We start from the raw sequence: 21,477 nt of genomic DNA, 5'->3' as shown, positions 1-21,477 counted from the left end.
GAGCCGGGACAGCCTTCTTCCTCCGCCCAGCCGCCACAGTAATTTGTCGTCCAGTTTGTGAGTAGAATATTAATTTTAATTATAATTTCGATATTATTATATGTTCAGCATGCCCATGCATCACTTATATGCATATATTTATGTAGTTAAATTCTAGGCACGATATATGTTGCATTCATAACTGTTGATGTGCCATGGATGTTGTTGTGGTAATTTGGAGCGGTGTGCGTGCGTTGGCGTGCGTGTGATGTGGTGTGGACTATGGATAGGACAGGCGATCCACGGCTTGAGTAATTCATTGGGACCCGATCCTTCGAGGGGTAGTCACGGCTTGAGTAATTCACTGGGACCTCGATTTGGTTATTAAGTGGAAGTCCGAGCTTGAGTAATTACGGCACTGTGTTGGATTTAAGAGAGTCAGATAGGGATCAGCTCCCATATGTTATGATTGATACTACAGGGTGTGTGAGTGCTCCAAATTACCTTTTTGATGTTATGATGTGAAAATGTTGTGTATGTTGCATTTCACTCTACAGGTTGCATTAGTTTCAGATAGTTATAGAGATTATAGTTAAGATTGATATTTTACTCTCTGAGTCGAACGCTCACTCCTGTTCAAAAATTTTTACAGGCCACAGGAGGATATTTTATTCTGGGTTAACCTGCTTTTATCCTTCGCAGGTGGTTTATCCATGTTTGTGTAATTTTATTTACTCTTAGAATTTCCGCATGTGTTAGCAGTATTTATTTGAATTTGGTCTGTAATATTTTTATCATGTTGGACCTGTAAACTTAAATATGTTATGCATGTTGATGGATTGGATGAGGGAGCTGAGCTCCCATTTATTTTTATGTTGATGAGTATGTGGAGGGTGAGCTGAGCTCCCCAATTGAGTATTTATTGTGTTTACAGGTCGGGTGAGTAAAAAACTCCCCGTTGGAAAGTCCATTTTATGGCCGGACTCTGTCCGTTTGGTTTCTTGAATTTGGGCCCAATGGGCCTTAGAATTGGGTAAATGAACAGTTAGGCTTACTACGGGCCTCGGGGGCTTTAGGCTGACCCAGGTCCTAGTGCCGGTCCGGCCCATAGGTTGGGTCGTGACATAACCGAACTAAAATTTTAACCAACTCTATTTATATTAATTGAATTGAAATAAAAAAATTAAATTTAATCACAATTGAAAATATTTGGATTTATAACTGAATTAATCTAAAAAAATATAATATATATATATTATATTATTAATTAATTAATTAACAATATATTAATAAAAATACAACTTTTTTTTTCTTATAAAAATAATAAACATGATTTATTATTAATAAAATAATAATTATAAATAAAATATTATTAATAAAATTACAATAATAATTATAAATAACATATTATTAATAAAAATATAATTAATACATTAATTAATATAAATTTAATTACATATATAATATTAATATTGCACTACTTCACAAAATAGGAAACAAAATGTATATTTACTTTTTCATCCACAGCCGTACCTTTTTTATTCAGGTTAGGTCGCCCATCGTCCTCATAAACCTGTGAGACATTGATTTCCGGTCTGCGGATACATGTTTTTCCCCAAATTTTTTTTTTTTTGTGTTATTTTCCCTCTCACCTCTCTCTCTCTCTCACGCCTTTCCAACGGACTTTCATCTAGATATCGGTCGGCGACGGGAGATCTAACTCCACCGACGCTAATTTTAAGTTTGTCCTCTCCCCTCCCGACGCTTTCTCACCATTTTGTTCTCTATCACCGTCACTACCCTCCATCTCTATCAGAGACCACCCAGCCATCGGCAATTAATGCTGACGACGACAGCTCTTCCAGGTTCGTCATCGTCCGCCTTTTTTTTTTTAATATATTTATATGTTCGTTTCTCCACTCCACTTCCGTATGCCGTAGATTTCAGGGTTTTCATTTTCTTTTCATATAAGCTTTTTAAATCAGCCATAACAAATTCTTAACTTGAAATGTCCCAAGAAATTTAAGTTTCCAAGCTGGTTTGTTGAGCCATGGTGATAAGATTATCCAAAATTTTGGGTCTAATTTTAATATTTTGTGTGGATGTGCCTCATGAAATAATAGCAATAGAATTGAGAATTCCCTTGACAGATTGCTAGAAATTATAGTGGCAAATAAAGTCTTAATGTGTGGAAATCACTGCGTTAGGATGTGCTTAATGAACTAATATTTCTGTTTGGCTTGCTGGAAAATGATTTCTATAAAAATAATTTGTGGAAATCTTTCTCCGAAATGCAATTTTCCTTTTTGAGCTTTATTGCTATTCCCGATGCCTACATGAGCTTTGGCTCAGTGGTATATCGAGTTCGAGCTTTCTGATTAACTCTTTTTTGAAATAATTGTTCTGTCTATTCAGTTATTTTATTTATTATGTTTGGTTCGGAGACAATTTGAAATTCATTTTATGAATTTGAATCATTATCTTTGGAGGATATGAAATGGCTGAACTTCCGCTCAACACTGAATATATGTCAGTGTGGTCACCTATTTTGTGAGTTCTCAATTTGGTTTTTCCTTTTTTGGAATGAAAAATATCGAAATTTCTACTTTGATTACTGATAATGTTTCTGAAATTCAACAACATTTATGCTCCATAGAACTGAAAAGATTGCCCTTTACTGGTTAATATATAGTTTTGGAAAGTTGAGATAGTCTATTTATAATTTTTATGTTATTAAATTCTCATGCTATAACTCACTAATTTAATGAGCAGAAGTGTGCTAGAATGGTGAATTTTAGTTAATAATGATTATGTCAAACTCATAAAATGACATTAATTTATTACTAGGGAAATTGACTTGGGTAATCATTGTGTTTGTCCTTAAGTTGGCCAAAAAGAATGAACATTCAATTGTTTTAGACATTTACATGTTTTTAACAAAGTGCTCATTGTATTACCTTTGTTGCTTTTGCAAAGGTTTTTCTAGGCGTTAATGGTTTAAATAGGCAACTGCAGCTCATTCAACCTTATATTAAAACTTGATTTGTCATTCAATATCTCATGCATAGTTACTAGATTCACTCATCCCCTTGGGTACTGCAATTTGGGTTGCTAGTCCCCAATCACTAGGGAACGTGATCTAGGACACCAAAATAAGGGTCCCAGAAAAAAAGGAAAAGAAGAAAGAAAGAAAGCAGGAGAAGGAGTAGGAGAGGAAGAAAGCTCAACTCAACTAAGCCTTTATCCCAAGAATTTGGGGCTGGCTATATGGATTCTCTTTCTTCGTTCTAAACGATTTTGGGTTAAATCCTCAGAAATGTATAGTAGAGGAAGAAAGATAAAAAGAAATGAAGTAAGCAACAGCCATCTGCAGGAGAATGGGGCTCTTTTGATTGTGACTCATTTAGATAATATGTCCTCTTAGACTAATTTATAATAGGCCAAATTTTATAAAAAATAAAAAACATAACGTGTTTTTGCAATTATAGCAATTTTTTTTTTCAATTTTAGCCTAATTTGAAAGTTTAGTATTTGTTATGGTCTGGTCAAAATTAGAGATTTGGGAGCGCTGTTGTGACAAAAGTATTATTTTTTTAATATATTGTTGTTGACGTGGCAGTTGATGTGGCGTGAACTTTTATGTTCTTGCTGACGTGTCAGTTGACGTGGCAAATATATTATTATTTTATATGTTATTGCTGACATGACATGACTTTAATAATTAAAAAAAAAATCTAAAACTTTTTTACTTTTGTTAATTATAACTAATTCTATAAGTTTGTTCCGTTTATAGCCAATTGATTAATTTTGATTTAACTTATAAAATTAGTCAATTGGCTATAAATGGAACAAACTTATAAAATTGACTGTAATTAACAAAAGTCAAAAAGTTTTGGATTCTTTAATTATTAAAGTGATGCCATGTTAGTAATAAGATATAAAATAATAATATTTTTGCCATGTCAACAAAAACATAATAGTGCATGCCGTGTCACTTGCCACGTCAGCAACAATATATTAAAAAATAATATTTTTACCGCATCAAGTGCTATGTTAGTGCCCTCAAATCCCAAATTTTGACATACCATAATAAATATTAAACTTTGAAATAAGGCAAAAATGGACAAAAAAGAGTTTTGGCAATAATTGCAAAAACAAGTAAAACTTTGGATTTTTTTGAATATTAGGCCTTTATAATAATATAGGCTTGTTTGGGAGGCCAAAAAAGAATCTTTTAAGAAAATTAAAATTACCAGTTTGACAAGAAAATGAGATCTTTTGGTTGGGGTTGGGACTCATTTAAGCGGGGATGGAAGTGAAACTTTTGGTCTTTGGAGATTAATATATAATAAATCCTGTTAGACTTATTTATTGGTAGAAAGGTGAGAGGTTTAGAAAATATAAATATTATTAATTATTAGAAATAATAATAATAATAATAATAATAATAATAATAATAATAATAATAATAATAAAATGACTTAATTTTAAATAACATAGGACCGTTTGGAAGGCCGAAAAAAAGAGATTTTTAAATAAAACTATCATTCTTAGATGTTTCTGAAAAATACAGTTTGACAAAAGCTGCTTGAAAAAAAAAAGCTATTTAGTTGTTTTGAAATTCATATGACTAAAATATGTCAAATTTACTTTTGAACCAATTTTTGGTACCCTTTAACATATTTAAGGAGGTGCTTTTCTCGACATTAAATCTAACAATAATGCCAAATATTACCTATGTATAATATATTAAAAATTTTTATCATATTAATTAATTATTTATTTTATATTAAATCAATATTACATTTTTATTAATATTATTTTAAATAAAATTAAAATATGAATTATTCCACATAAATATAATTCATGTACCGAATTGATAAAATCTGAATATTGAGAATCAAATTGGTGTTAGTGGTAGATCCACCTTATTAAATGAGGGGGTCGATTGACCACTCTTTAATATTATAATTTTCTATATAAATATATGTGTGTTTTTAAATTGACCCCTTATAAATTTAATTATTGACTCTCTTTTTGATAAACATTAAAAATAAATGACTTATATTTGTATGACTTGCTTGAATATGGTAGATCTTTTTCTTCTTTTCACATAAAAATATTAGTTAGATTACTAAATTTAATCCTATTAAATTTTTAAATTTCAAACTCTTAATACTTGAAAATCAATTTGAAAATTTTATTTTTAATATGCGTATTTCTTTTAATGTATTGACCCTAGAAATTTTTTTTTAGATCCACCACTGATTGATGTACCAACTAAGTTTACCCCTTCGTACCCTATATTTCATTAAGTCATGTGTCAAGTATCCATATCACAACTTACTATTACTGTGTTCCAGGGAACTATGATCTCGTGCATCCCATAAATAGAAAAACATTAGAGAATATAAACCGTTCAACCACACAGATGGGAAAAAAAATTTGATTAACACATTTTAAAAAAAAAAGGATGAAGAGAAGACAAATTAAAGAATTTTGAGTGCTCTTGTAGAAATTTCTTACTTCTTTATCTGCATATAGTAATTGTTGGAAATGAAGATTGTTCTGATCTAAACAAACGGAAGCCAACCATCTAATTCAGTTTATTTGTTAAACATAGAGACAGGAAAAAAGAGGACTAAAGAACCTTGTTTGCAATTACCTCCTGCAGTTGCAATGCTTGCTTATTTCTTTCTTTAGCATATACAAATTGCTCAGTGAAAAGGTTGAACTTGGTTCAAAATTCTTTTTTCACAAATGAATTATTTGTTGTTCTACATAAAAGAAGCAAAATAATCATAATAATTATAATAAAGTCATGGGAGAAGAACCAACTCCACATATATACTATTTTTTTTTTTAATTACAGAGGAGAATCCCTTGCTCCTTTTTTCTGTGTATATTTAATCTTAAGTTTGTTTTTTCTTGATTGATAATTGGTTCATTTTAATTTATGTTTAGGTTTTTTCAAGATGTTAACAATTGATAGTACTGAAGATGTTGAGATGTGGAGGAGTGGAGAGTTGTGCTGCTGGAGTTTTTGAATTTTATTGTCCTGGATTCGGGTTGAGGTTTGAATATTCTTGATTTTACTCATGATGTGAGATTGTGTCTTTTCCTTTTTTGTGATCTTCAGAGAAAGGAAAATTCATGTTTGGAGGCATACAATTGGGAGTATTGGCTGCCTGTGTGGTGCTTTTTGTGCCTATGGTGATGGCTGGCTGGCATTTGAGCCGCAACAAGGTGCTTTTCTTTAGCGGAGCCCTCTTCATCACTCTTGCAATAGGTGTCCATGTAACCCCATATTTTCCTTCTGTTTCTGATTTTGTCACCTCTGTTCAATCTGTTGTTGTATTTGATAATCGCGAGGATTCTTGCATTAATTTGGTTAATGAAGTTGTTTGGGATGTCAAGCCTAGCCATAGCCGTGTTCGGCTCAATATTAGTAATAGTAATAGTAATACTGAGAGTGGTTCTATGAGTTATGATAAGATTTGGGATTGGTCGAGAACTGGGAAAGTGAAGGCTTGTGAGTTTCAGAGACTTGACAGGTCTGATGCTTCAGATTTGCTCAATGGGTCCTGGGTTGTTATTGCAGGGGATTCACAAGCAAGGTTAATTGTTCAATCTCTGCTAAATTTGATTTTAGATTCGAGACAAATGGAATCTATTAAAGGTGATTTGTTTAAAAGGCACAGTGATTATGAGATTGTTATCGAAGATATCGGTATGAAATTGGATTTTATTTGGGCTCCATATGTGGTAAATTTAACGGATTTAATGATGGGCTTTAAGCAAAAAAGAAGTTACCCTGATGTTTTGGTGATGGGGGCAGGGCTGTGGCATATGCTTCACATCACAAATGCATCAGATTATGGTGTTGCTTTGCAGTCTTTGAGGAGTTCTGTTGTATCTTTGTTACCATTTTCACCAGAGTTGGGTGTGGATGGGCCTGTTACAGGTGCTGTTTCTGTTAGATCCCCACATTTGTTTTGGCTTGGCATGCCAATGTTGATTAATGGGATGTTGAACACAGAGGAAAAGAGGGAGAAGATGAGTGATGAAATGTGGCATTCTTATGATAGAGCATTGCGTAATAGTAGGCTCTTGCGCAGATATGGTGGTCCACTTCTATTGCTGGACATTCAATCAATGAGTTGGAATTGTGGGCCTCGGTGTACTGCTGATGGGATGCATTATGATGGAGCTGTTTATGAAGCTGCTGTTCATATTTTGCTAAATGCATTGCTTATTGAATCTCATCAGAAGCTTGGGGCTACGTAGTTTCAGATTTTTATTAAATTGTGCAACTCACACTTGGATGACATGAAAGGCGTATCCAACTATTTTCGAGCTTTTGATTCACACGAGAGGCTGAATTTTCTTCTGATATTGCACCTTTGATATTTCTTTCAGGTTTTGCCTTTAGATCAACTCAAGAGTAAATTTTTATACTGGTATATGCATATTGAATTCATTGTTTTAATTTTGCTTTTCATTTGAATGAATATTGAATACTCACAACGCTTGTTTTATGTAGTGAAAATCAATAAGAAAAATTTGTATCAATAGTAAATAGATGCTTGTGGGCAATCGATAGCATTCTTATGAAATTCTGTTCATGGAAATCAAATCCTCTTTGATTTGAGGTTGTTATTTGTTAGAATTGATTTTGGATATTTTATGCCCAACAAAAACTGTGCTCGTCAAAGTATGGCTGTTTCAATATTCAGCTGTTGTACATTTGTTAATTTATGTGCTTGGATACAATGTTTAAGCCAATCCTTAAATGCATTATTTTCATTTTTTCGTATAGTCAATATTGTTCGTAAAATTGGATTGTAACCAGAAAAAAGTTTACTGTTTGCAGCTTTACAAGCATGCATCTCATGCTCTTGAAGTGTAACTATTATTGTGATGTTTTGCACTATCATTAAAAATAATAAGTAGTTATGTTTGTTAAGCATACTAGATTATTCAGTTGCCTTCTGTTCCAGCTGCCAGATACAACACTACCTAGGATGGCAACGGGTAAATCTAATTAATATTTTTAGAACTCGAGCTTGCTCTAAAATCTATTAAAATTTATTATTAACTAATTAATCTCGTCTTAAATTTTATTATTATTACTCAAAAAATACTTAAATTCATTTAAATTTATATATTTTCATTAATAATCTGTATAAAAATTTATTTTTTTATTAATAATATATATTTTAAAAATTTAATAATTTTATAAAATATTTAAATTTTATTTTATTTAAAATAAAAGCATAAAATTTATAAATATTATTATAAAAAAATATTTTATATTTAATTAAGTATTTATATATATAAATTCGAGTAATATATCAACATATAAAATTTAAACTTAAATATTATTTTTAAATCTGAACCTATATCAAATTTAATTATATACTGCTCAAATTTATTTTATTAAGGCTCAATCAAATTGAGTACACACAAAAATCAAACTTGTTGACATCCCAAACACTACCAAATATGGTTGAGCCATTTACTTGTGGGCATTTATCGCTTGCCCTTTTTGAAATCAAAGCATTTCATTTTTTTTTTTTTGTTTTATATTCATAATAAATCGGGTGTCAAAACACTTTTGTCAATATAGAAAAATTTTATTTAGATTTAGCTCATTATATACCCAAGACAATATGTAAATACATCATATATATATATATATATATATATATATATATTCATGATAAATTAAGTTTAAGTAAGTTTTTATTTTTGGATACATAAGATGTGGCTATTTTATGGTGGATGTCTGAATGATAATCACACAGAATTTGCATATAATGAATAGAGGTTAAGGTGAGGAGGAAGCCACCTCATCGTAGGACCTCCAATAATAAAGTTAGAAATCAAATGATTGAAATTGAATTGAAGATTTGACTAGTCAATATTTTCTCCCTCGTATCTGATTTGAAATCATTTCTTCCCTATTTTTCATCTTACCTCCTGGTAGTATTTATACGTGAGGATTCCATTTGTGATTGGTACAGCTATCACCTTCTCAGTCGATGGAGTATTATAAAGTAACAACTATTCATCTAATTGTTAGTCTAATCTAGGATAGCTTTTTGGATTTATAACTCTTTGTCAATAATTTTTTATTTCTTTTTATTTTTATTTTTATTTTTTATATCAGAGTCAATAACTACTCTTTTGTGTGACTTAACTGTGTCCATAGTAGGAATCTAGGAATCTTTACGTATACGCTTTGTATATGATTAGGTGAGGATAATGTCGTTTGTCTAGAGATTCTAAAGTCGGGTGTTTCTAGGGACGACAACGGATTGAGTTTTTGCAAATTCTCAATCTGATCAAATCCTAATAGAACAGATTTGGACATTATATAATTAGATTTGAGATGGGTTCTGATTTGAAAAATACCCGTGATGATTTGGGTCGAGTTCAAGCTTTACACGTTGGGTATCCGTTACCCGAACTCATTTATATAAATACTTAGTTAAATATAAAATATATATTTTTATAATAATATTTATAATTTTTTATATTTTTTATTTTATATAAAATGAAATTTAAATATTTTATGAAATTATTAAAATTTTAAAATATAAATTATTAATCAACATAATTTTTTATGTAAAATATTAATTAAAATACATAATATTTTTTTTTTCAGTAATAATAATAATTGGATTTTTGATTGATTAGGATAGTTGAGAATAAATTTTAATCAGGTTTGAGACGGATTTAGGTTATTATAATATTTATCGGATTCGGGTTTGGGTTCGGGTAAGGTGATTTTCGCTGGTATCCTACCCGTTGCCATCCCTAGGTGCTTCTATCAAATTGGGAATTTCTTCTTCTTAATGCCCTGTCGTTGATTCTGGATTCTCAAATTGGTTTCTATGATGAATCCTCATGGTACTATTTAAGTTGATAATAAAGACTATTTTCAATGTCGGAGAATTCTTTTCTTTCAAATCGGATTTCTCCGGCTCATTTACATAATTAGAAAGTGGGTACTCATGTAATCATTTGAGAAACTAAATTATTTAATTTGGGTTAGTTGTCTCACCTAAGAGTTCGAATTGAAAACATCATAAGTGATGTTGTTTTTCAATCGTGGGAAGATCTAGAGCCGTCATTTTCCCAAACGGCCATGGTGAGTAATTTTGAAGACGAGTGATTGCATTCATGTTGAAATCACGTTCGGCTTCTTTTATAAGAGGTTTGGCGATTTTTGGCTTTCCTGTAACTATGAAGAATAGTATTTATATGAGAATTCTCCTTTTTCTTTTTCTTCATGGAGTTTGTTGTCCCAAAATTTTCTTACAAAAACTTCCATTTTTTTTTAAGACATTTTAGGTTTAGAGATAACTTGGAATTACCTTCGCATAATGAAAGCCAAGAGAGTTTTTTCACCAAAAAATTCTCATAAAACTGATGACTGAGGTTTCTCTTCTCCAACAAGGAGTTTGGACATAAACCAAATGAGAATAAGGTAGCTAAAAGCATAAGGCACTTTCAAATCAATGCATCATCCTAGAGCCTAAAGCATTGAAAAAAATGTTTGCTTCATTAAATTATTAAAAAATAACAAATAATATAATATATAAGAAAATGCAATCCTCTAGAAAATTTAAACCCTTAAGAAATTATCAAACATTCAAAAATTTTTAGTATTCAAATTCATAGTCATAACCTATAGATTTTTATTGAAATTCTCATCAAAGTTCTCAACACTTTTATCCTCATCTCCAAAATAAGATCCATTTCCATCAAAATATTCATCTAAATCACTATCAACATCTTCCAATGTTGGCTTTGAAGTTGAGACTTTTTGCCTTTTTTTTTTGGCACTTTGCTTCTTTTTTTTTTTTTTTGGCACTTTGTGCTTAAGTGCAGAAAGCTCTCGCTTATCTAAATGTCCTCCACTTAACATGTATAAAAGTGCGTTCCCATTCGTTGTTAGGTTTTAGTGCTAAAGCAGGCATTTTTTGCGCTTTTGACTGCAAATTTTATTCAGTGTTTTATTGACCTTTATATTGTAGTGATTTTTTTGGGGCTAAAAGGTGTAAAGTGTAATTTCTAGATAATTTGAGAGAGATCTTTTTTTCAAACTAGTAATTGATAAAGTTCAAGTAATTTATTGAGGTTATAACCATGCGATGATGGGAAAATGAAAAGAAAAGGGAAGTTAGAGAGAGAGAGAGAGAAAGAGAGAGAGAGGAGTTTTAGTTGGCTCTGATCCATTTGAATCATATGTTAATTGATTTTGCAATTGAAAATTTGAAATTTCTTTTGTAATTTGTGAGAAATTGGTTAATGGATTAAAAATTTTATACATCCTGATGTGTTTATAGGTTAAAAATTTTGTCTATTATTGGTTTGTTTTATGCTGGATTATGATATTCCTGAAATGTAATTTTTGTTTTGCAATTACTTAGGAGAAGGGAAAAGAAAACAAAAATGGTAGGAAAAAAAGAAAGAGAAACATAAACAAATAGGAAAGGGTGAAAGAGACATAAATAAAGAGGATAGAGAGAGGCAATGAGTAGGAGAGAAATCCATTTGCTATTAAAGAATATTTAAGTAATTTTTTTTCCCAAGTTGGTAGGTTTACCAGTAAACTTGTGATAGCAGAGGACTTTACTCAAATTGAACTAGAAGGACTTTTAAGAAAGAAATTGAAATTGAAAGGGAGTTGTAAAGTATTGCCTTAAATTGATGGATGATGAATAAAATTTACCAGAGTTTTGCAAATCATTACTCAACTTATTCTTTGTATCAATGATGTTTTTCAATTTCAATTTGAACAAAAAATTCCTTAATTTCATTTTCTGCTACATTAAAATTTTTATTACTTGCTACCACTAGTATGCAAGTTAACTTATAATTAAATTTCACCTCACCTTCCTTCATCTTAGATGGATGTATCAAAATCACCCCTCATCTTCGATTTTCATCACAAAAATTTCTAAACTTCAAGGCTTTTTTTTTTTTTTTAATTTTTTTTATAAAACAATATTCATAATAAGTCATAACCTAGTGGCATCATGAGCTTTTAAAACATATCATTTCACGCCTAACCTTTACAACCTGTGATCTTAGTCAACAAAGAGCTTGAATCAACATGCTTATGAGAGAGTGAGAGGTTTTAAAAAAATGATGACATTGAATTAAAAAAGAAGGTTCAATGTTAAAAATCTCTTTCAAAACACACATTTGCTTCTCTGCTAGGGTTTTAGAAACCATGAAAAAAGCTTTAAGAGAAGGGGATTTGCTACTAGCTCATTGATTCATGCCTTATGGTGTTTGCAATTAATTATTGTTTCTTTTTTGAGTGAGATAGTGGAATCATTAATCAAAGGCTAAGGGGAAACTAGTTGAAGATTAGCAGTCACAATGGAAGGGATTTCCATAGATTTTGTCATACTTGCTTGTCATTGTGGTGAATAAAGTATTATGAAGCATTTATAGACAAATATGAATTCAAGAAGGAGGATTTTTTGGTGTAGAAATTATGGGGTTAGTTGTTATTTGCCAATTTTGTTATTTATATATAAATGAATTTGTTAGGTTCTTGATGGGATTGATTTTTATTGAGTAGAATTTTAGGGCTTATAGGCTTTATTTTGTGTTGTGATAATTGGTGTATTACCTTGCTATGGCTGTGCAAAATAACAATAGGACAAAATAGGTAAAAGATGAATTGTGATGCTGAAGGAATGATGTTTTGATACTAACATTTTACTAAGGGGTTTAATATTATAATATCACATTGTGGTTTAAATTTGCATTGTTGATGCTTTTAATATTTTAGTAATGATGTAGTGTTATGAATACTGTCAATATTTTATATGAATTACTTTTTAATGAAAGGAAAGTTTATAACTTTTAAATTTATGTTTTAATTGTAAATAGTTGTTTAATTGATTTGATGATCAAAGAGTAAAGTGAATTCAAAAAATTGAAACAAAGGCATAACTTGCCCATTTCATTAACTAAAACCTTTAAGTACTTAATTACATAACTTGCAGTTAACATAAGGCTCGCAATTCATGTTCGCAAGTCATAAACAGGTCGTGTCAAACTATACGTATAACATAAAAATGGCTAACCTAAACATGACTCATTTGATTAATCATGTCAAAATACTCAACCTTAACATAGATATGTTTATGACACAGGTTACATGATACAATCCGTGTAACCCATTTAAATGAATGAGATATTAAAGTAACATTTGACACAACAGTAGAACTCATTTAAATAAATGTGTCACTATAAACTTACATGACACTATACATTTAACCTATATAACATGTTTAACATATTTAACATGCTAAAACACATATTAAGCAACATCACTTAAATATTCAAAAATCAACCAAATATTTAATTATCAAAGGTCAACCAAATATCCAAACTTTATCCAAATAACAAAGTGAATTAAAATTACACAAATGCAATAAATGTTCAAATTGTGAGTATGAGCTTCGCAATATCATTGTGTTCCATATATAAGATTATTGATGAAGTTGGAGCATTGGATATGAGCTAGTTTAAGTTTAGGTTTAGCTCTTTATATTTGTGCTCTATAAATAAAACTATATAGTTTTATGTAAATAATATGGCTCATAATAGATTTAAAGGGGCCAACATAAACATGTTAACCTATTAATTTGATTAAATAAATAGGTCATTTTGTGTCTAATCAGATTAAGCAAGTCAACCCGATTAAACTATTATTTTTAGCGTAAACGGGTTGACTCATTTATGATCAGAACCTATTTATACTAAATCCAAACCAATTTAATTACGTGTCGAGTTGTGTCATGTAATTAGATTGTTTCAAAATTGTCATCTCTAGTTAACCAAAATCATCCAATTCCATTGTCAATAGAAAAAAGAAAGGCTGAATTACATAACCATAAGCTTTAACTAAAAGCTCAAATACAAAATTAGCATAACCTATTGATTGTATTTAACAAAAGAGGCCATCTAGCTATCTATTTACATGACTAAAACATAAGGGTAAACAAAAACATAGACATGCTCTCAAGCACTAGGGCTATTCAATGTACTGGTGCCCCTAACATAGCAAGACTGTGATGCTAGTGTTGCTTGTGTGAGCTATGATGCTTGTGATTACTGGTTTGCATTGTGTCTCTTTTCTACCTATTGCTTTGTAGTTACCTTCTTGTGATAGCAGCTTTTCCTTTCTATCTAAACTCAGGGACCACAGATAGAGTGCATCAACATCACACATTTAAAACAATCCATTTCTACAGTCTCAAGATACCACAAAGATATCTAAACATCTTAGAAAAGCCATGTAATAATATAAACACCCAAAGAACACTGCATGCGTAAAGGACATTTTTTGACAACATACCTGAAACCACAAAAAGGGTCTTAAACTTTGATCGCTTTGCAATGCTACAAAAATTCCCCTCTTTATACTTTCAATTGATTGAGAAGGAAGATTATTAATCATCCATGAAACAAATGAAATTTGCCCCAAGTTCCTCCAATTTAATCATGAAATGTTGTGAGGTTACACTAAGTAAAGATTTGGGAAATTATGGATTTTAAAATGATAGTATGACGTTATAGTAATTTATACCCTTTTTTATTGTATTTTTAATCCACGTTACAGCCAATTGTCCACGTTAATTAATGCATTTGCAAGGCACTCTGTACTCCTAAGGTTACAGCTTTCACTTAATTCCATTTTTGTAAATGTTAACTGTGAGAGATAAGATGTTTAAAAAGTTTAAAGTGCCACTAGGCATTTTTGATAAAATTTTAGGGTGATCTTATATACCCTGCCTATAATTTTACTTCAAACTTTTATACTTAGTTTTAAAATTTTAAAATTTTATTTATTTTTGACTTAATTAAAATAAAAATCATACTTTTAGGGATAGTTAATATTTTTATAAATATTTATTTATCTTATTTAAAATAATGCAATTATTATTTTCAAAAAATTAATAATGTAATTTTTTTTACTTATATTATTTTTTAATTCGATTTTAAGTTAATGTCTAAATGATTAACATCTAATTTATCTTCATTTCTTTGATTTTATTTTAATGAAAAAATTAGTAATATATATTATTTTACTTTTTTAATAATATTCAAAATCAAATTAAGTAATGGGGGTGATTTTTTTTTTATAGATTTTTTTGGAATGTTTTCAACCGGGTTGAACCAAGATTTATCCAGTATATTATTAAATAAATATTATAAATTATTAATAATAATATTTTATTATAATTAGTAATTTTATATATTTTGTAAATATTTATTAAAATAAATTTAGCTAAATTTTAATATGTAAATAATTTTTAAAAATAATTTAGATCTTAATTAAACTTATAATAGTTATTAATTATTTTAAATTAATAAAATATAATTTAAATTAATGAACGAAATAATTATATAGAAATTAAGTTGATTATTTTATATAGATATATTTAAATATATGCTAAATAATGCGCATTAGCGGTGTAGAAGAGATAGTCTTTGGTCACAAAAGGCAATCCTTAGGTTTTGGGTTTGATATTCAATGCCCACACCGCATAGCTCTTTTTAATTGAAGTGCTGGAAAATCGGACCAAATCCAATTGGATCAACCAGTTCGTCGGTTATTCGGCCTGTTCACTCCGGTTCACATTGGTTTGGTTAAAATTAGGATTTGTGAGTGCACCTAACCAAACCAGACTCCGGTTTCTGGTCAAACCGGTCTGACCGGCTGATCCGGTCTGATTTTCAAAACAATATTTTTTTTTAGTCTTTCTTTCTTACAGTAACAAAATAATATGTCTAATTTTAAGCTATTATTTAACACATTGTATTGAAAATTATATATATATATATATATATATATATATATATATATATATATATATATATATATTAAAATGAAGTTTAGAAACTTTTGTGATATAAATTAAAATTGATGGATTATCCATAAGTTAACTTATAAATCAATATAATAAGTTACAAGAATTTTAGTAATATTCAAATTAAAGTTTGAAAATTTTAGAATACAAGTTGAAATTGAGAAACGTTATTGATACAATTACTAAATTGAGTGATCATAATTGAAATTAACCTGAGAATTAAATTACAAGAACGAATCACGTTAAATATTTCATTTTGATTTAATTTATTTATTTTTTATTAAAATCAAATTAATTTAATTTTAATATTTCAAAATTTTAATTATATATATATATATTTTAAATTTGATGCCATTCAATACGCTCACCCTAGACATATGAGAAATTATATTATAAACTCATTATTTCATGTAGATAATTTGCATGAAATGGGAAATCATTCTAATGTAAATAAATATATAATTACGATTATTATGATTTTTTAAAAAATGCTTAGTAGTTATTATTTTATGAATTCCACTTATATATATTTATCTATATTTTATTTTAATAAAATTCAAAATCTAATTAAGTAATGAAATTTTTTTTGTATGGGTTGATATTGCATATATATACATATATATTATTTATTTATTTTATATTAACAAAATAATATATTTAATTTTAAGTTATTATTTAACACATTTTGTACTTACAATTTTTTGTATATTAAAATAAAGTTTAGAAATTTTTGTAATGTAAATTAAAATTAAAGGACGTTTGTGGTACACTTATTTAAGTTGGGGGATGATGTGTAAAAGTTAGTCATAAATTAACCAACAAACTGATGTAGTAGGTCACAAGAATTTTAATTATTTTTAAATTGAAATTTTTAGATTTTGTGATACAAATTGAAGTTGAGAGATACCATTGATATAATCACTAAGTTGAGTGACCACAAATGAATCCAATAATCTAATTATATATATATATATATATATATATATAATTTGATACCATTCAATTCACTCACCCTAATGATATGAGAAATTATATTATAAGCTCATTATTTCATGTAAATAATCTACATGAAATGAGAAATCAATCAGATGTAGATACATACATAATTATAATTATTAAAATATTTTTTTAAAAAATTGAGTAATTATTATTTTATAAATTTCACTTTTATATATATATATATATATATATATATATATATATATATATATATATTTATCTATATTTAATTAGTTTGTTATTTCATATAGACCATTCTATATGAAATTAAGTTGATATATGCATTGGCTATCAGCTTGATTTCATGTATAATAGTCTACATGAAATCAAACAGATTAGCTGATAGCCAATGAGCAGACAGTAGAGAATGATTAATCTTCTCTCTCAAACTTTCTAAAGAGAGACTTTTTCTCTCAACTTCTTTGTTCTGGATCTCAGTTTTCTCAAGTTAGCCGAGCTTTGTCCCCTGTTGGCTTCCCATGCTCTTTGGGGTAGAGAAGGCTTTTTCCCATTTTGGTTTGCCGATCTTGGAGCTTCACAGTGGGGGAAACATGTAGAAAGATTAGGTTTCAAGAGAGCTGGGTTTGTTGAAACTCTACTTGGGCTTGCTGGTATCCTAGGTTTAGAAGCTGTCGCTACTTGGTGGGAAGGATTTAAGCATTGCAGTGACGTCGATATTCTTGGGTTTAAAGCCTTTCCTTTCTAGCTGAAGGCGGTCCCCTAAAGCTATTGGAAATTGAGAGGTGCTCTACTACATCACTCTCCTGGCAATGCAAGCGATTTTATTTTAGAGGAGACTATAGGTCAAGAGCTGGTCCTTTAGTGCTTGTGCTAGTTCTCTTTGAGACATTTTGGAATTGTTGACTTTCCCATCCTCGTCAATGATCTAGCTTGATGTAGAAGGATGAGCAGTGGCTCTGGTCTTGTTCTTCATGTCTAGTCCTAGATAGGAGTTTTGGGCCAGTTCCTTTGTGTATGGGTTGTGTTTTATAGTGAACTTGACTTTGGGCCTCCTGTTTTCCATTTGTTTATGTTTTTAGGGTCATATAATGTAAATTTCTTCTCTCTCTTATTTTTCCCTTTATTTTCTAGGCTCCTTACATCTCTTGTTGCCGTTGCATTGGATGGCCTCCCTCTGGTTCTGGAGAGTGGGTCTCCCCTCTTAGTTTTTAAGATTGAGTTATACATAACTTTTTGTTGGTTTTGAGCACGTCAATGCTAATGTGAAGGGACTATATTTTTAGAAACTTGCATCTTGTTGTTCTACCCTAATCTCTTCCATGTTTTGGTTCTGTTGTGTATTTACGTAGGGATAAATTTCAATAACTATCACTGAACTTATATAATTGTAACACTACAGTCTTTCAATTTTAAAATGTAACATAAAACCCCCTGAACTTTTAAATTTTACACAGTAAAATCCCTTTGACTTTCAACTAATTTTTCAGTTAGAAACTGATGTGAATAGTTTCTGCATAGCGCTTAGTCAATATTTCTCTCTGCTCTCTTATGCAAAGTATAAAATTATTCTCTTTACGCATAAAAAATTATTCTGTCTATAGAGAGAAGAATGATTCAATTTACATATGGCTTGAGAGAGAAAAGAGAAATACTGACTAAGCTTTATGTTGAAACTGTCTAGGTCAGCGTCTAATTGAAAAACCGATAATTGGAGGTTAGAGGGATTTTATTGTGCAAAATTTGAAAGTTGATGGGTTTTTATATTACATTTTTAAGTTGAAGGATTGTAATGTTATAACTAGATAAGTTCAGGGACAATTGTCAAAATTTATCCATTTACGTAGGGTCTTGTGTGACATCCTCACTATAAATAGTCCATACGTTCTATTGTTCCGGTGATCAATGTCTGTCTGGACAGCCAGAATGTCTGAAACTATATTCAAACTAAAGTGAGGAGTCATAAATAACTTAAATAATGACAAGAAAAATTAAGGAAAAATTTAAGCAATGAAATGCATTAAGGTTGAATGGGCTATAGCTCCGGCGATGGGTAACCCTAATGGGAAGCGGCTGCGAAGACAGCTAGCTACCCTAGACCTGTGGGGAACCCTGTGAAATAATTTTTGAGACTCTAGTGAAGAATTATTGAGGTTGAGATGGTAATAGAATTCCAAGAGAATACTAAGAAAAATTTTGTAAATCGATATAGACAATTTTAGCTCAATAAGTAAAACGAATGGCATTTTGGTCATTTCACCTTTAGAGATGATTTTTGACCAACTTGTCCATTTAAGTAAGTGAGATCCATGTCCTAAAATATGAATAAATATTACTTAAAATTTAATTAGAAATGATAAAAGAAAGAAGAAAAGAAAAATTTCAAACAAATGAAATTAAATTACAATTATGACATCATGCACATGTCATAATGATGCAATCAAAAATTGTTGGCCAATCAAAATAAGAAAACCACATAAAAAGAGATAAAAAGGGATTAAAAGAGACAAAATTTGGTCTTCTTCTTCCACCTTCATACCATGGCCGAAGCACTTAAAGGAAGACTCCACCATTTTCCCTTCTTCTAAAGCTTGCTCTTCCTTCATCCTCACCCCAAAACCCTTAGGCCCCTTCACAAAAAATTATTCTTACACCTTGAGGAAGTGTTTGGCTGCCAAGAATTGAAGAGAAAGTGAAGTTTAAAGCTTGGGAAAATTCTCCTCACAAGGTTAGTGCACTATCCAAGTCTTCTTTCTTCTATAAGTGTTGTAAGTATGCTAAACTAAGTTGAAATCTTATGAAATTGAAAGAATATGATTAGGAATTGAAAGATCAAGTTTTGGCAGCCATGAGAGGATTTAGGTTTTGATGATCTTTGATGAAATTAATTTGTTTATTGGTGCTGTTGATGAAGTATATGTAATAGATAAGTTGATTGGTATGTGTTGGATGCAAATATGGTGTGTGAGGGTTAGGGTTTGTGATAAATTTGGGGGTTTGTTCAATTGTTGTTGAATTGGTGTTTTTAAGGTCAATTAGTGACTATTTGACATTGTTTGACCTTAAAATGAAAGTGATTGTGGCATTGAATTATGAATTGGATATGCTGCCTTTTGTGCTAGAAATTCTGGATTTGAGTCCAGTGGGTTTGGACAGTCATAAGTTGAATGTGTAGCTTCAATTAGTATAAGGCCAATTGAAGGTGAAACTAGGGACATAATGCCACATTTCTTATGAAGAGACTCTGCCTAGAAAACCAATGTAGAGTGACCTAAAATTAGCTTGAATCCGGGTAACCAAAATCTGGACTTGAAAAAATGACCATATGAACAGTGATTGTTCAAATGGCCATAACTCCCTCTAGGAAGGTCAGAATGACCTAATTCTTGAACCCATGAAAATCTTAGACATATTAGAATAACTTTCATGCAGAAAAAAAACTCAAATTTTGACCATAACCTAGTCAAATTACTAATCAAAGTTAGCTTACCAAAACTGCTAGAACCAGAAATTGCCCAGAAATACTGGACAATGATTAATCCGGCTAGTTATGGTAAAAATGCCATAACTTGAGCTCCAAAACTTCAAATAGAGTGATTAAAAAAGGAAATTAAAGTAAAGACATTAAGGAACAACTTTGATGAAGAAATGTTAGCCAAAATCCCACTGTAGAATGGTCCAATGAAACAGTAAACATAGGTGACAAAATCTGGAAATAATCCTAGGGAGCCTTGAATTGTAATTGGCAACTAATGCCAACAAATTTAAAACAAAAAATGTGATATTATTATGAAATTAGAATTTTTAATCCTATTATTAATTAAATAGTCAAAAGTTTTTATGAATAGTATTGTGAATAGTAAATACAATGACACAAAATGTAAGAACTAAATTGCTAAAGGAAATTAAGGTATGAAATTTGAAATCCATGGAATGTTCATGGATTACTTGGAATAGGAATGATAATTCACCTAAATTACTTAATGAACATTTAAGTTATGTGAATAGGTAGTTAGGATTTGTATTCTTATCACTAGTAGACGTCATAAGACATAAGTAATACAACTTGAAATATGAAATGAAATTTACCTAAATGGATTGTTAAGTATAAATAAGATGAAGTTAACATTAGGACTTATGTTTCCATTACAAATAAGATAATAACAACTTGTACAATAAATGGTAAATGAAAGAAATTAAAGTGAATCATAAATACTTAGTAAGTAAAATACTTCTTGAATTATGAATTCATATAAATATTGTAATGAATAAATGAATTACATGAATGTGTGAATGAGATATTAGTTCTTATTATGAGAGAAAAGAAGAATGTTTTGAGTATAATGGTATGTGAAAATAATTAATGTGAATTGTGATCAATATAGATCATATAATGAATGTGTAAATTATGTAGAAACGTTATTTGGAAATTATGCTTCCATCATAACTAGAATTAAAATGCTATAAAATATAAATAGAAAATATAATGAAATAATAAAACATATGAATATTTAATAGTACTAATGTGCCAATGTATTGCCTAGACACTTGTGTCAGATTGGATAGATTGGCATGCCAATAGGGGGATTGTTTGAGCAGTACTGCGTAAGGCTTTATACCTGTATTTATGGCT

General features: G+C 29.9%; 1 protein-coding gene across 2 annotated transcripts; it reads left to right on the top strand.

The window, feature by feature from the left end:
* The first annotated feature begins 1,569 nt into the window (after nucleotides 1-1,569).
* Nucleotides 1,570-7,576, top strand: LOC110635322 (protein ALTERED XYLOGLUCAN 9). 2 transcript variants are annotated; one of them, XM_021784606.2, is made up of 2 exons: nucleotides 1,570-1,844; nucleotides 5,944-7,576. In XM_021784606.2, exon 2 carries the CDS (start codon nucleotides 6,133-6,135, stop codon nucleotides 7,264-7,266), a length of 1,134 nt encoding a protein of 377 aa, XP_021640298.2. In that variant the 5' UTR covers nucleotides 1,570-1,844; nucleotides 5,944-6,132; the 3' UTR covers nucleotides 7,267-7,576. The 2 variants fall into 2 exon arrangements, with proteins under 2 accessions (XP_021640298.2, XP_057990890.1); XM_058134907.1 differs by lacking the exon at nucleotides 1,570-1,844 and adding an exon at nucleotides 2,416-2,529.
* Nucleotides 7,577-21,477: the final 13,901 nt, after the last annotated feature.

This window comes from Hevea brasiliensis, chromosome 14 (assembly GCF_030052815.1).
Source record: "Hevea brasiliensis isolate MT/VB/25A 57/8 chromosome 14, ASM3005281v1, whole genome shotgun sequence".
Lineage (NCBI taxonomy): Eukaryota > Viridiplantae > Streptophyta > Magnoliopsida > Malpighiales > Euphorbiaceae > Hevea > Hevea brasiliensis.
Note: the sequence above shows the minus strand (reverse complement) of the source record. Positions and strands in the feature narration are given on the sequence as shown.

What these genes read in the sequence shown, in the direction of transcription:
- LOC110635322 (XM_021784606.2), top strand. Translation starts at nt 6,133, where the DNA reads ATGTTTGGAGGCATACAATTGGGAGTATTGGCTGCCTGTGTGGTGCTT.